Genomic DNA, 14,699 nt, shown 5'->3' on the forward strand with positions numbered 1-14,699 from the left:
TGCAATCACAGTACAGCCTTTATTCAAATACTTTTGGTATGAAAACTAAGGAGCATAAAAAAAATGAGTGAGAGATGATCTCCTCTTGATAAGATTTGTGTTAAATTAAAAATGGAAAAATGTTAATATTTGACATGATTTCATAGTTCATAGCTTACTATTGCAAGCACCATAAATAAAAATAACTATTTTTTTTGTTAAAGTTATATAGTGATGTGTTTATCTATGCTAGACAAGCCAAACATGGCAATGTCATATCCTATAGTTTATTAATGCATGTAAACAAAATATGATAGAACAGGATTAAATAATGTCACTTGATCTGTCCCTTCTTTAGTATAGTTTGTTGAAAATAAGCTTCAATGTCTTGAAATGGGAGCAGATGGCTTGATAATGTTTATAGCATTTATGCCGAGTGTGGGCGAAGTCTTGATTTTCTTTGTGTGAACATATACAGTATGGGTATGTGTGTGGGTGGTTGTGTGTTCAGTGCTTACATTTCAGCAGGGTAATGGTGATAAAAGGGCATTTTTAACAGGGGGAAAAAAGCTTTTGAGTAAATCTGTCGCTATTTACACGCTTTGCAAATAATTCAGACTGAATTACCCTTTTTTTGTTTGTTTCTTTGTTTTTCTCAGGCGTAATGATGAGGTGACCCACATAAAGATACAAAATTCTGGAGACTACTATGACCTGTATGGAGGTGAGAAATTTGCCACTTTGGCCGAGCTAGTACAGTATTACACTGAACAACAGGATCTCCTGCGTGAGAGGAACGGTCATGTCATCGAGCTCAAGTATCCTCTCAACTGCCAAGACCCTACCTCTGAGAGGTGAGGAAAACTTCCACACCCACACATTTGAATATCCTTACGTTTCCTTATAGCAATGCTCTACAGTATGTGGATAAAATCAGGTGGCTGGGCCAAAAGATGCATGTAAGCCTATTTGAGTTCAGCTTGCTATGCAACATCAAAAACCTGTAATAAAATCTTTAGACTTTGTTTCTGACCACAGTTATTTTAATTTAAAAGTTTCAGGTGTCAGACCATAAAGCCTCATCCTGTTATGACAAACAGTTAAACCACTGCAAAATCTCCCTAATACTTAAACCAGTGAAGGTCTGAATTCTATTTTGCATTGATTAAAGAAAAAACACCATACACAGTCATAGGAGAGAAAGTTAAGGAAGGGGAAAACAAAAAACCTAATATGATTATTAATAATAATAATAACAAAGCTATGATTTTTTTTTACATTTTTAATTATTTTACGTCTTTGACATGTTTCTAACATGTTCAAACTTTAAAAAAGGTTTTAGACATGTGTACAATTTAATTACAGCTCAGTAGGACAGATTCGCCATCATCAAATTTAATGAAAAAAGTTGAAAAAAACTGTTGAAAAAATATTAAGTTTTAAAATATTAACTTTATTTAACATCCTAATTGTTGAATAGATAGTCTATATATCTAACTTGTTTGTTTTAATTTTCAATATTCGTGTCAATTTGATAGTTACCTATTTTTTTTTTAAACATATTAATACAGAAAACACTGGCAAAGGTCTCCTTTGCTGCTTTGGTATGAACCAGTTGAAGACAAAAATCGGGTCCAAAGTGATAAGCTGTCCACAAGAATTACTGTTTCATGATACTCATAGAGAAATTGTGTGAATTTATCAGAGCTGAAGTTATTATTCAAAACAACTGTCTGCTGTGAAAACCAAAGATGATGTAGAATGAAATAGGATGAACATAAAAGGCAAGACTGAGATCCTGAAAACTAATTCAGTTTGTGATGCTATTATCTAAGTGCAATTCTTGTTAGAGCTGACAATAAAAACAATAATATTGAATTACTGGCCCACAGCCACATCACCACTCAGTAAAGTATTAAGTGGACTGGCATTTGGGAGGAATCTGCCAGTAACTCATTAATTATGTACTAGTTCACCTACATGTTTACACATGCAGTATGAATTTCTTTTTTTTTATTTATATACACATTCACAGTCATTAAATTCAGATGCACCTCACCTCCACATGCATATATAGTGGCATATTCCAAAATGCAAGGTAGGACAAACTAAGCGGTTTGTGGGTGTTTTGTCTGTGCCAAAAATATCGATGCAATAACATCACTCAGGGAGTAAACATAGCCCGGATGCAGTTATCCACTTCATTTCATCTAAATACCTTGTTGTTAGATGATGAGGGCATCTGGTGTGTTGATGTTTGTGATGCATGAGTGTATTTACAGAAGAGACCTTATGGAAATGACCCAATCACATTTGCAAAACAAAATATTATTATTAAAAACTATTGTGATCTGGTTATGATGCACGCTTCATTTTTACACATCTGCACATCACAAACTATATGTCTCCATTTCTGTTTAGGGCTCAAAGCAGCTTATGATATATGGTTTTGGTTTGTGTGGTTTTTCCATTCTACCTGCATCTCTTGTTAACATTTCCTCTGTGTTCTTACTCACCACACAGGAAAATAAAAAATGCATACATGCAAGTTTTTCATCTTAACATCAGTAAAATTGTAAGACTGCAGCAGTTTAAGAGATTCGTCCTTGAGTAGGAGTTTACGCTCACAATGCATATAGATTTGTGTTATGTTAAACCCCCAAAGATACAATATGGAACTTTTTGCCCTTAAACAGGAAGCATATTACTTATCCTCCCCCTCAGCTGTAAAAGTTTCTGTCTCAACTTCTCTCACTTGTCTTGTAATTTTGTCCACCTTGCAACAACATTCAGCCCGAGGCAGAGACTTTGGTAGTTGGAGAAGGAAGCTGTGAATAAAGTCAGTCTGACATCAAAAAGTCACTGAAACTGATTGTGTTTTTGAACATGAATGGCCAACATTTTAATTAACATTTCTATTTCTTCTGATGGCGTGTCTGTTACTGCAAGCCTCACTTTGATACTGCAGACACACACAGCTAATATGACATCATGTACACAGTAAAACATTTCGATTTTATATTAATGTGAATTTGGTCACAAAGGTCACAGATACAAGCATGTATTCCCTGTTAATTAAAATTTTGCTCAATAACAGTGCCATAAATATGTTTATCTAGAACTACAGAATATCCTCTTCTTCCATTTTGAGAGGATAATTGACATGATACTATTCTTTAAGTTGTTAGGTTAACCTTAACTATTTTTTCTGTTTTAATATGTTAATATTTGATTTTGTCATTTATCTTTAGGTGGTACCATGGACACCTTTCTGGAAAAGACGCAGAGAAACTGCTTTCAGAAAAAGGCAAAGCTGGCAGCTTTCTGGTACGGGAGAGCCAAAGTAAACCAGGAGACTTTGTCCTCTCAGTTCTTACAAATGAGGAGAAACATGAGAATGTGGACCGCAAGACCAAGGTTACCCATGTTATGATTCGCTACCAGGTGAGAACATTATTTCACATTATCTGAAATATACTAAATTTTACATCACTTGAGGATTTTGGGTATTGTTCAGGTGGATTGAAGCTGGAGCTTTCCAATGATTTTATCACTCAGGCTACGTTCACACTGCAGCTCAGTTCCGATTTTTATGCCCATATGTGACTCATATCAGAGTTTTTAAAGTTTTTAAAGACAGTCCCTTTTATATTAAATTCCTAAATTCAGATACATATCCGATCTGTGTTGAATCGGCCTCAGTCGGTCATGTCGTATTTTATCTGATGTTTATGTCCATGTTTGTCTTCAGCAGGATGGTAAATATGACGTAGGTGGTGGTGAGAGGTTTGATACCCTGGCTGACCTGGTGGATCACTACAAGAAGAACCCCATGGTGGAAAAAAGTGGTATTGTAGTGCACCTCAAACAGGTACAGGAAATTTGACTAATCAAATAAACAAAAGCATCTAATCTGTTTAATATTGTATAGTAATTTGAAACTATTTAATGTGCATGAATAGAATCCTATATTTAGTTGTAACCATATAAAAATATGATTTTTGTAAAACAATAGCCCTTTAATGCGACAAGGATAAATGCAGCCGACATTGGGAACCGGGTACTACAACTCAACAAGGTAGCAGAAAATTCTGAGAAGCCCAAACAGGGATTCTGGGAAGAGTTTGAGGTATGTGCAGTAAAAACCTTCCTCCTAATAATTATTTATGACCAGAATGTGGGGAAATTTATATCATAATTAATTAGTTGGTCAAGTGTTCAGATGAAGTGGTAAGTAAGTGGTAAAATATGCTGTTTTTCTTTTGTTGCGCACCAGGGTGACCCCTGCTGTAATCTAAGCAAAACTGTTCAGAAAAAAAAAAACATTTGAGTATTTCCAATATTGAATTTTTTTTGTAATGATCAATACTAGAAATAAATCTTTCTCTGTTTTTTTTTTCTATCAATTATCAGGTACTTCAGCAGCAGGAGTGCAAACTATTGTATCCCCGGAAAGAAGGCCAGAAGCCAGAAAACAAGAGTAAAAACAGATACAAGAATATCCTCCCCTGTGAGTCACACAGCAACCTGCCATTTCCTGTCTCCCCAACTTCCTGTGGAAAAAATGACACAAGCAGACAGATGACAGAGAAGCCTGAGCAGAGCATAAAGATGTTGCTTTGATAGTCTATCAACTATCAACTGTGATTAGACTAGTGTGATCTCAGAGAGCTGCAGACTTTGTTGTGTATTAATACGTTTTGCTGTGTTTACAGTTGACACAACACGTGTTGTAATTAGAGAAATTGATCCAGAAGTTCCTGGTTCGGACTACATCAACGCAAACTATATCAGAGTAAGTCTGTTCTGAGTAAAACACAAAAGTGCATCAATAACTGTGCTTAACTGAAAGATAGTAGCTCAACAATTGCTCTAGATCAGGGGTGTCAAACTCAGTTTAGCTCAGGGCTACATACAGATCAATTTGATCTCAAGTGGGCCTGAACATTAAAATGATAACATAACAACCTACAAATAATGAAAGTAGTTTTCCCTTCCTGAAAAAGTACAAGTACAGCCTTAAGATGTTTACATTTAATGGCCTATCCTTTTAGAAAACAAATTATGAACATGTTTCTACCATGTTTTGCCTCAGTTTATCATTTACAAATGCACATAGACAGATCAGAATAGATCTAGAGAATCACAAAACATTTAATCACAGGTATCTGGAACTAAAAAATAACATATTTCACATTATATTTAGAGTAACATATCAAGAGCTGTAAGTTATTTCAAATGTGAACAACCTAACATTTCCACCTCAATGTAGTAATCCCGATCGACTGAACTGACTCACCTCATCATACAAACTATGGTGACATTTATTTAGAAATATATGGCTATTAAAGAAGATATTAAATGTCTTTCCTAATGGATAAAAAAGTTATCACAAGTTATTCCCCTGCCCACTACATTTTTTATATTTAAACATGAAAAAAATGCAACCTCACATGGACAAACTAAGAAATGCAGTTGTTTTAATTTAATAAATTGTGGTTAATGTCTACTATGTCATTTTCACATTTGCCATATTCATCCTGTGGGCCAGATTGTAAACTTTGGTGGGCCAGTTTTGACCCCCAGATCAAATGTTTGACACCCCTGCTTTAGAATGTTGTGATTTCATAATTATTAATTATAGTTTAATCATTTATTCACAGCAAGGAGTGAAACTAAAATATTTGCATTTAGCAATAAAACTATCAGTACCAATCACCAGCATCATAAAGTACTTCAATTAACACATCTCTCTTCTTAATGAAATGAAATGAAATTAAAAATACTTTATTAATCCCATAAGGGAAAATACAAATTTACAGATTTATGTCAGATTACTTAAGTCAGTGCTTAATAGTATATATTTGTCCACTAATATAGAGTATGCATGAAGACGGGCGGCATGTGGAGGAGGGCAAAATCTTTATTGCCACTCAAGGGTGCCTACAGAATACAGTCATTGACTTCTGGAAGATGGTGTATCAGGAGAATACGCACGTCATCGTCATGACCACAAAGGAGATGGAGCGTGGAAGGGTGAGCAGTGTGCAGTAAAGTGCATTTTGTACAAACTGTTGTGGTAAAAATTAATAACACTTGTTTCTGTTTATCAGTCCTGATAAAATAAAGTTATTTTTATTATAATAGAGGTTTTACTCTGGAAGAGAATTGGAGAAAATTAAAATTCCAACAATATTCGAACAACCAATAACTTGTATCTCTTCCAGCTTTCTTACTATTATTATTATTATTATTATTGTTGTTGTTGTTGTTGCAGTTGTTGAATACAATAGATGCAACAGTAGTTCAACAGTAATTTGCTTTGCAGAAATGCTGTGTGCTTCAGCATGCAACCATGAATCAGAAAAGGTTGGAATTGCACTTTTTATAAACATTTATTCCTGCAAGTTACACATTAAACAGATTTTTAAAAATGAAAAAAAAAAAACTAAGGGTTAGTGAAGTAAAAAAAAACATAATCGAGCTGATTTTAAATAATTTTAAATCAAAACTATTAATTTTGAATTTCACTGTTTGTGATTCAAGTAGGGGATGTGTGGATTTGCTTAGTCGTTATCAGCTGCTGAAGATCAGAAGTGTCAGCATGCATCACATTTGCATCAGCTCAAGTAGGACAGTAGAGACAATAGAGTTGGGAAATACTCCCTTAAAATGGTATTTTTCATTAAACAAGGTAAACAACTGTGGGACTGCTCATTTTTGTTTTTTTCTTGAACTTTTTTATTTAGCCTCTGTCTATTATTAATTTCCTGGTGAGCTTAATCCTAATAATCCTGTCAATTCTAATTTAACCAAAAATATCAAGGTTTGATGAAACTTTCAATGTTAAGTTATACCGCACTTATAGTTTTTCTTATTATCAGATAAAAGCTGTTAGATAACAGAATCTGCTTTCGTGAATGAGCAGTGGTTACTTTCTGTAGAGATTATCATGTGTATGTATGTGTGGTCTTCTTGCCTGGTAACTGCTGGGATACACTCCAGCTTCCCTGCAATCCTGAACTGGAATAAGCAGTATAGAAAATGGATGGATGTGTGTGTGGTAGGGTATGGAGGCAGACAGTAAGGATAGTTTTACAGTTTAGCTGACTGTAAAGCTTCATGATATGAGTTGGTTCTTCAGACTGTCTAAAACCTTCCATTTGTCTTCTGTCTCCATCTTTCTCTCTCTATGATTTTACTCTGATTTTAGAACAAATGTGTCCGTTACTGGCCAGACCTCCTTGGCACTAAGGAGTTTGGAAAGGTGCAGGTGAGGAATGTAGATGAATGGCCAGCACAGGACTACATCCTGAGGAAGCTGGAGGTGACACGTCTGGATCGGGTAGGGAGAGTTATGCATTCAGTCTGGGTTGACCCACTGCCCTGGGGTCAAATTATAAAACCAAACATTCACATAGTGCTACAGCACATGATTTTTCTTATGGGGGGGATTAACATGGCATGAACAGAAGATACAGAAGAAATAGTTTGTTTTGTGATCTTTTATGTTATTGATGTTATTAAATTGTGCACAGTATTATAATTTAATAAAACATCAAAAAGAAGTGGCTTTGATAATAACTCTCTGTTTAATATGATTTAACAGTGAACAGTTATTTAAAATTTTTTGGGATAACTTGATCTCTTCTTTTTTAACTATAGAAAGAGCCTCTGAGGTACATCTGGCACTATCAGTACCTGAGCTGGCCGGACCATGGGGTGCCCAATGAGCCCGGTGGTGTCCTGTGGTTCCTAGAGGAGGTCAACCGCACCCAGAACACCATTAAAGACACTGGACCCATTGTTGTCCACTGCAGGTACAGCTAGCACAGAGCAACAATGTTAGACAAGCTCATAAGCTCTGAGCTTAACATGGGACACATCCAATGTGTAGGTTTTGCGGCGGGGGGGGGGGGGCATGATAAGTTGTGAGAAGAAATAAATATTCATAATATGCACAATAACTTTCATCCATGCACCTTTAGTGCTTTATCATCCAGATTTATTACCCTTGTCTATGACCACCAAACCTCTACTGAAAGCTCACATCTCACAGATTCCAAAACTGTAAGTTTCTTCTCGCTATGACCAGGATTTGCCAAACCAGAGGCAAAAGAAGGCCCAATTTATGCTTCACATTTGTAAAACATAGTCTTAAAATGTCTTACCTGCTGTCTTGCCTCAAAGCTTATATCTACCAGGATAAAGCCGCATTTAATTAAAAAAAAAAAAAAAAAAGTGCTTATTGTCTTTTGGGAGCAGTTTCCCATCCAAAATCACAATGTTCTGCCCATTTGCATGGGTTTTGACAGACAAAAAGAAATGTTCTTTTTCATCTTTCTAAAGTTCCAGACAGAAAACGTCTCTTCATTTTAATAAACCAGCTATCTCCTGATTACATCAGACGCTGCAGCAAGGCGAGACATGGTAGAAGAGGCATGGACTGCAAGCCTCTGCATGTGGTTTCTCTGTGTTCAGAGCCAGTGAGCAAGAACTTTAAAAAAAATAAAATTAAATTAACGTGCAATAAAATAAAGGCGTTAAGTAATTAATGTGTTAACACAATAATAATGCATTAACATATATATATATACATATACATATATATATATATATATATATATATATATATATATATACATATATACACTGAGATCTAACAAGATAAGTACAGACAGGAGTCCTTTATCTGAGGCCATGAGAAGATATAGGTCTATAATTAGCTAGCAATATGTTCATCAGCTCCAATACAGATGTATTAAGGGAAATACTTCTTTGAACAGTCTGGTTGGGATGGGGTCTAAAATACAAGCTGAAGGTTTAGATGAAGCTGTTATTCTGGTTAACTCAGAGAGCTGTACAGGATAGAAACGGGCCAAACATAAATCAGATTCCAACGACATCTCTAAAGCTGCTGTGGATGAGACGCCATCAATAGTGGGAAGGATATCTCAGATTTTTCTCTAATAGAAACTATTTTATGTTTATGAAGAAAATAATGAAGTCAGCTGAGAGTTAAAGGAATACATGACTCAAGGGCACTAAAGTCAGCCTGGCTACAGTGCTGAAAAAAAACCTGGGGTTGTTCTTGTTTCCCTCTATCAATGAGGAATAATAGGCTATTCTAGCCTTGAAAGCCTTGGAAACAGGTCAAGAGAAGGATACAAGAAGTGACAGACCATATAGCATAAGCATAAGTGATGTCCTTAAGAAGTATAAATAGAAGACAGCACAAAACCCATTAGTGGCCCAACAGGATGCTTTCGGCCCTGCAAATTGATCTACTGTTCATTGAAGCTTCATCAGAAATTCACAAGAAGTCCTTCTTAAAGACTAGGAGAGAAAGGACTGAGGTATGCTAAATGAAACAATAGCAAGAGGTCTTATGGAGTGATGAATCCTTCCCAGGGTGCAGACCTCAGCATTACTAAAGCAGAATGAAATAACCTTGACAAGGAGTAGGACAAAAAGCAACATTCAAGAAGCACTTTTAAATATCCTTCAGGAAAAATGGAGAACTATTCCTTAGGACTATTTAAAGAAATTACAAGAAAGCTTGTCTAAGTGGGTTCAGGATGTGTAAATATTTATTTATTTATTTACTTTTTATATACATGTGGTTGCTCTTAACATATTTGTTTTATAAATGTACATATATGCACATTTGATATATAGCTACTGCTGGAGATTTCTGCTAGACAAAGTTTTGTTGTTTCACACTGTATAATGACAATTAAGCTTCTATTCTATTCTAATAATAAAGCACACACCAAATATCGACTTTCAAACTCCTTAGAATTCCATAAACTTGCTGTTTGGCTTCTATACTGTATGTTTTATTATTTAAACACGATTCAATAAATTTCAGAACCTGTTTCCCAGTTTTTGGCCAATAAAGAAATGAGGGGTAGCTAGCGATATTTGTTCAGTACTGCATATTGCTCTTTTTGTTGTGATTTCCAGGATTTTCCTATGCAAATGAACCATTAGGCACAAAATTCTAGCTTTAAAATCCCTTTACATAATATGGATTTTAGAAAGTGTCTCTATTGGCCACTGGGGTGTGCTGTCAATAAGGTAGTCTGTTTGTAGATTTTAAATAAATTCAACTTAGCTAAGTTGTCATAAAATGAACCCAGGTCCTTCAGACCCAAGCCCACCTCTCTAACCACTAGGCTGCCACTGCCCCCAAATTTATGACCAATTCAATTTTTCTCTAATAACAGGTACACGATTAGAGCCTTGTTGTCTCTTTCAGACTTGGTTATCAGTACTATAAACACATGCTTTTAATAACATTTAGTCCTTTGGCATTTATGCCCCATTATATTTCATTTGGTTGACTGTTGATTTTTTCTTTACCTATTATACCAATGATGTCTAGTTTTCTCTTAACAAAGGATCCCTGCAGCTCACACTCAGAAACAATCTGGAACAGCAGGTTTTGCTTTTCATTAATCTGCAGTTAGGACGTGTTGCTCCTTTATTAAAACTACAAATTACAATTTGCAGCGTCATAAGATAAAGATTACCTACATCAGATTTAGCTTGATCTAGGTTTAGCTCATTATAAAACTGTTCCAACGTGGCTCATAGTATTTATTTCTATGTTTTATATGTACTTTAAATATTTGCATAGGTCACTGCCACATTCAGACCAGATGACAGCAGATGTTTTAACAGGTTGTTCCATTTGGCGTTCTTCCCTGTTACCTGCTCACCACCCAAATGTAAACATGATCAGTCTGACTAAATAAATGTTTTATATTAGTTCTAACACACATTACAGTTATTTAGCAGACGCTTTCATCCAAAGCAACTTAAAATGGTTAGGCAGTAGCATTAAGGGTCTTGCCTGAGATCCCAACTGGAAGGTGTTAATACTCGTCCCCTAGGGGAGTCAAACCCTGGTCTCCTATATAAAAGGCTGATGCTCAGCCACCTGAGCTAACTAGCTTACCAGTTTTGCTTTCATTGATTAAATCATTCACTGTGAATTGAACAACTTTCTCAGAGCTATGGCTGTATTTTTATCTGACTTAACAATAAATGAAAAGATTTATAAGAAACAAAAACAGTTTTATTTTCATCACATGGGCTTTTGAAAGACTATTCATGCTAAAATCTTATATAAATCAATTAAACAAAGCATTCTTGTCACAAAGATATTCATGTTTTGCTCAAATACTGATGTTTAATTTCTTGTATCAACACATAGTTTTGACTTATTACTCTGTCACTGCAGCGCAGGCATCGGCAGAACAGGCACAATTATTGTCATCGACATCCTCATTGACATTATTAACCGCCAAGGTAAGCTATGGAAATACACTGGAGTCACTTTAAATCATTGTTTTGCATCTCTGATCATTTCTGTATTTGTGTTATCTAGGTCTTGACTGTGACATAGACATCCCAAAAACCATCCAAAGGGTACGGCAGCAGAGATCTGGCATGGTGCAGACAGAAGCTCAGTATAAGTTCATCTACATGGCGGTTAATCAGTACATAGACACAGCTCAGAAGAGACTGAAAGAGGAGCAGGTACCTTGCAGCACCAGAAGTTCGAATAGAATCACCTCTAAAAAATTTAAACAACTTTACAGAGCACTCTGTTTACTTTTCTTTTAATAAAGTCATGACATAATCACCTCCTTTCCTATACTGTAGAACAGTGAAGCAAACATCAGCATGTCAACTACCTAAGAGCTTAATATTGCTTTAATTCCTGTTCCTGTTAATATGGTGCTAAGGTTTTTTTTATTTAAAGACTTTACTAAAATTAGCTTCTGCATTTCACCCATCTCTAGATTTTCTAGAAAGCAGTGGGCTGACATATTTTGCCACCTGGTTGGGTTTTTTTATAGGAACACCTGAGGCCAGATTCATGAACAATGTGTGATAACAATATCCATCCAACTTGACTCTTTGGCAGTTTTAAAGCCATGTTTAAACATTTTTATAGTTGTTTAAGCCTAGTACAGTAGAATGTAAATGGAAAAAATCTGACCAAAACAATTTCATTAGAATTGTATAGACTAGTGTGGTAGATGTCAGGCTTGCACATGTGCACGTAGTTTCACCATGGCTTAATGACAAATAGATTTTTGTCCTGTTTTGTTTTTCTTATGGTTGTTTAAAAAAAAACAACTAAAAAACATGCATACGTGCAGCTTTACAAATCTCATCCATCTGTTTTCTGCTGCTCATCTGGTACTGGGTCTCACCAGTCACAGTGTAAGCACAGATGGTCACCAAGGTGTTCCCAGACATTAATAATGTCTCCAGTGAGTCCTGGATCTTACCCGACCCTTCCTTCTGGGGACCAACCAGCTCAACTGGCTCTATCTGATGAACACGAAGACCTTGAGATACTTAATATCCAAACACCATGTATTCATTACACTAAACTTTTATGCACCTCATCCAAGTCTTACACTTAAATAATCATGTCTTCTAACATCCCTTTATTGTTTTTTTTTCAGAGGAGTAAGAGTAAGGAGAGAGAATATTCTAATATCAAATATCCTCAAATGACCAACTCCAGGTCCAAACACAACATGGCCTCCTCGCGCTCATCTTCTGTGTAAGTGTCCCTCATGATGGCATGATGGGCATACTATCTCATCATGGAGCTAAAGTAGAAGCGATTTTCAAAGCATTTATTTTACCAGTGAGTCATTTCTCTTTGTGTTGTAGGATGACAAATGATGATTCTTCAAGCGTGTACGAGAATATAAACTTCAAAAGCCCTCAGGCATCTTTCAGCAGTAACACCAGGAGGTGAAATTGTTGCTGCGGACCTCCACTGCTCTCTTGTCTGCCTCTCTGTAAGTATTTTATTTACAAATAGAAGTTGTTTTGGTCTTTTCTGCCTGTAAAAGGGTTCATTTTTTATTGAGGACACTGTTAATACGATTGGGGTACTTTATAAAACAACTATCGCCGTAAGGTATGAAGTCATTTCACAGGTCAGTGGCAAAAGTGTTGCTTTTAATGAAAGTTGTTGTTTGCAGGCCATTGATTCTCATTGATTTAGCTGTTGGTGGAAAATGAAGAATTTATAGTATTGGGAAATGTGTAGGAGAATCTGAATTTTCCCTTGAAATTAAAACGGGTGAATTTCCACTGATTGCAGACCGCTGAATTTCTTCCGTCATGTAAGCAGAGGAATATTTCTTTTCATTATCAAGTTTGAAATTATGAGGTGGCCTGGAGCAGCTTTGATCTTATTGAACAAAAGCAGAGCTCCGAATTAAAACAAACTAAAGATTTAAATTAGGTTTTGATTATAATCAGCCCCAATTCACACCATAATTGTTTTCTGTCTTAGTGACTACTATCAAGCTTCACTAATGTTACCATCAATATAGAATATTTTCTAAATACAGCAAATTTTTTGCTTTGTGAATATGTTTTAAATGGTTAAAAAATTGGGCTGCACGGTGGTGTGGTGGTTAGCACCGCAGCCTCACAGCAAGAAGGTCGCCGGTTCGAATCTCGGCTGGGGGGAGGTTCGAACCTTGAGGGTGGTGGCCTTTCTGTGTGGAGTTTGCATGTTCTCCCCGTGTATGCGTGGGTTCTCTCCGGGTTCTCCGGCTTCCTCCCACCGTCCAAAGACATGCATGTTAGGTTAATTGGACACTCTAAATTCTCCGTAGGAGTGAGTGTGTGTGTGTGAATGGTTGTTTGTCTCTATCTGTGTTGGCCCTGCGACAGACTGGTGACCTGTCCAGGGTGTACCCTGCCTCTCACCTGTTAAAATGCTGGGATAGGCTCCAGCTCACCCGCGACCCGAAATGGAATAAGCGGTCAAGATAATGGATGGATGGATGGATGGTTTTAAAATTAATTAAATCCATTTTGTTTTTGGAATTGTAGAGACTGATTGTTATTGAATCCAGCCATTTCTAATCAGTTTTTGTTAAAAGATGGAGGTTGTGTCGGTCAGGTTTCTCAGCTCCTTTTTATCCATTCAGTTGGAACTCCTGCTGGTCTTGCAAGAAGTCAGGGGTAAAAGACTGAAGCTAAACGATTCAGTAGTTACAGTTTATCAGCCAAAAGAGTTTGGTCAGAGCAGGATTTGGTCACTTAGCAGTGGTATAAGCAGAGTTACTAGATTTAGCATGCTCTATCAAAAGACACGTTAGCTTAACTGATGATTCATATCTGTAACGTCTGTGTGTGTGACGTCCGTGTTTCAGTCTGTGACCTCTTCCTCAGAGGAAATAAAAACACAAAGATGGTAAGATCTTTCTTTTATGGATAAAAACAAACTGTAAATAGCTTCAAACGTTATGATTGTAAAAGTTGTAAGTTGAGATTAAAAGGAAAGTAAAGACTTATCCACAGACTTCATCAGTGAAAGTTGCATCATCTCAGCTGATTGCAGCTCCCATGATAATGTTGCACATTTCAGCAAACATCCCAGAAATAGCTCTTTGTTCTAGTGTGCTAGAAATCTACTTTGACAGAAGTCTCTAGAAGCTGAACAGAGCAGATAAGCCATCAGGAAGTCAGAGCGGCTGTATATTTTCTTTTTTTCTTTGTTGCATGTTAAAATTTAATCCAAGTGTTTTTTGTTTTTTGTTTTTTTTTTTTTGTCTGTTTTTTTTTAACAGTTTACATAAGCAAACAACATTTGCCCCACCCCTTGATCCCAGATCTCACATGGAAAAAAATGGTCTGACATATTTATATATGTTCTTGATCATAAA

At 36.2% G+C, this 14,699-nt stretch overlaps 1 protein-coding gene across 4 annotated transcripts in view; it reads left to right on the forward strand.

The window, feature by feature from the left end:
- The window catches only part of ptpn11b (protein tyrosine phosphatase non-receptor type 11b), a 40,087-nt gene that overhangs the window by 21,577 nt on the left and 3,811 nt on the right, over positions 1–14,699 (forward strand). For 3 of the 4 annotated variants that reach the window (XM_042003258.1, XM_042003259.1, XM_042003261.1), the window contains exons 3-15: positions 639–833; positions 3,231–3,423; positions 3,731–3,850; positions 3,995–4,108; positions 4,393–4,489; positions 4,695–4,774; positions 5,860–6,015; positions 7,193–7,324; positions 7,645–7,799; positions 11,228–11,295; positions 11,375–11,526; positions 12,468–12,568; positions 12,682–12,812. In XM_042003258.1, coding sequence (XP_041859192.1) covers positions 639–833; positions 3,231–3,423; positions 3,731–3,850; positions 3,995–4,108; positions 4,393–4,489; positions 4,695–4,774; positions 5,860–6,015; positions 7,193–7,324; positions 7,645–7,799; positions 11,228–11,295; positions 11,375–11,526; positions 12,468–12,568; positions 12,682–12,769 — 1,651 coding nt within the window. In that variant the 3' untranslated portion in view covers positions 12,770–12,812. The remainder of the gene's footprint in view (positions 1–638; positions 834–3,230; positions 3,424–3,730; positions 3,851–3,994; positions 4,109–4,392; positions 4,490–4,694; positions 4,775–5,859; positions 6,016–7,192; positions 7,325–7,644; positions 7,800–11,227; positions 11,296–11,374; positions 11,527–12,467; positions 12,569–12,681; positions 12,813–14,699) is intronic. The other variant, XM_042003260.1, reaches the window with a different exon arrangement.

The sequence above is a fragment of the Melanotaenia boesemani genome, chromosome 13 (genome assembly GCF_017639745.1).
Source record: "Melanotaenia boesemani isolate fMelBoe1 chromosome 13, fMelBoe1.pri, whole genome shotgun sequence".
Taxonomy (NCBI): Eukaryota; Metazoa; Chordata; class Actinopteri; order Atheriniformes; family Melanotaeniidae; genus Melanotaenia; species Melanotaenia boesemani.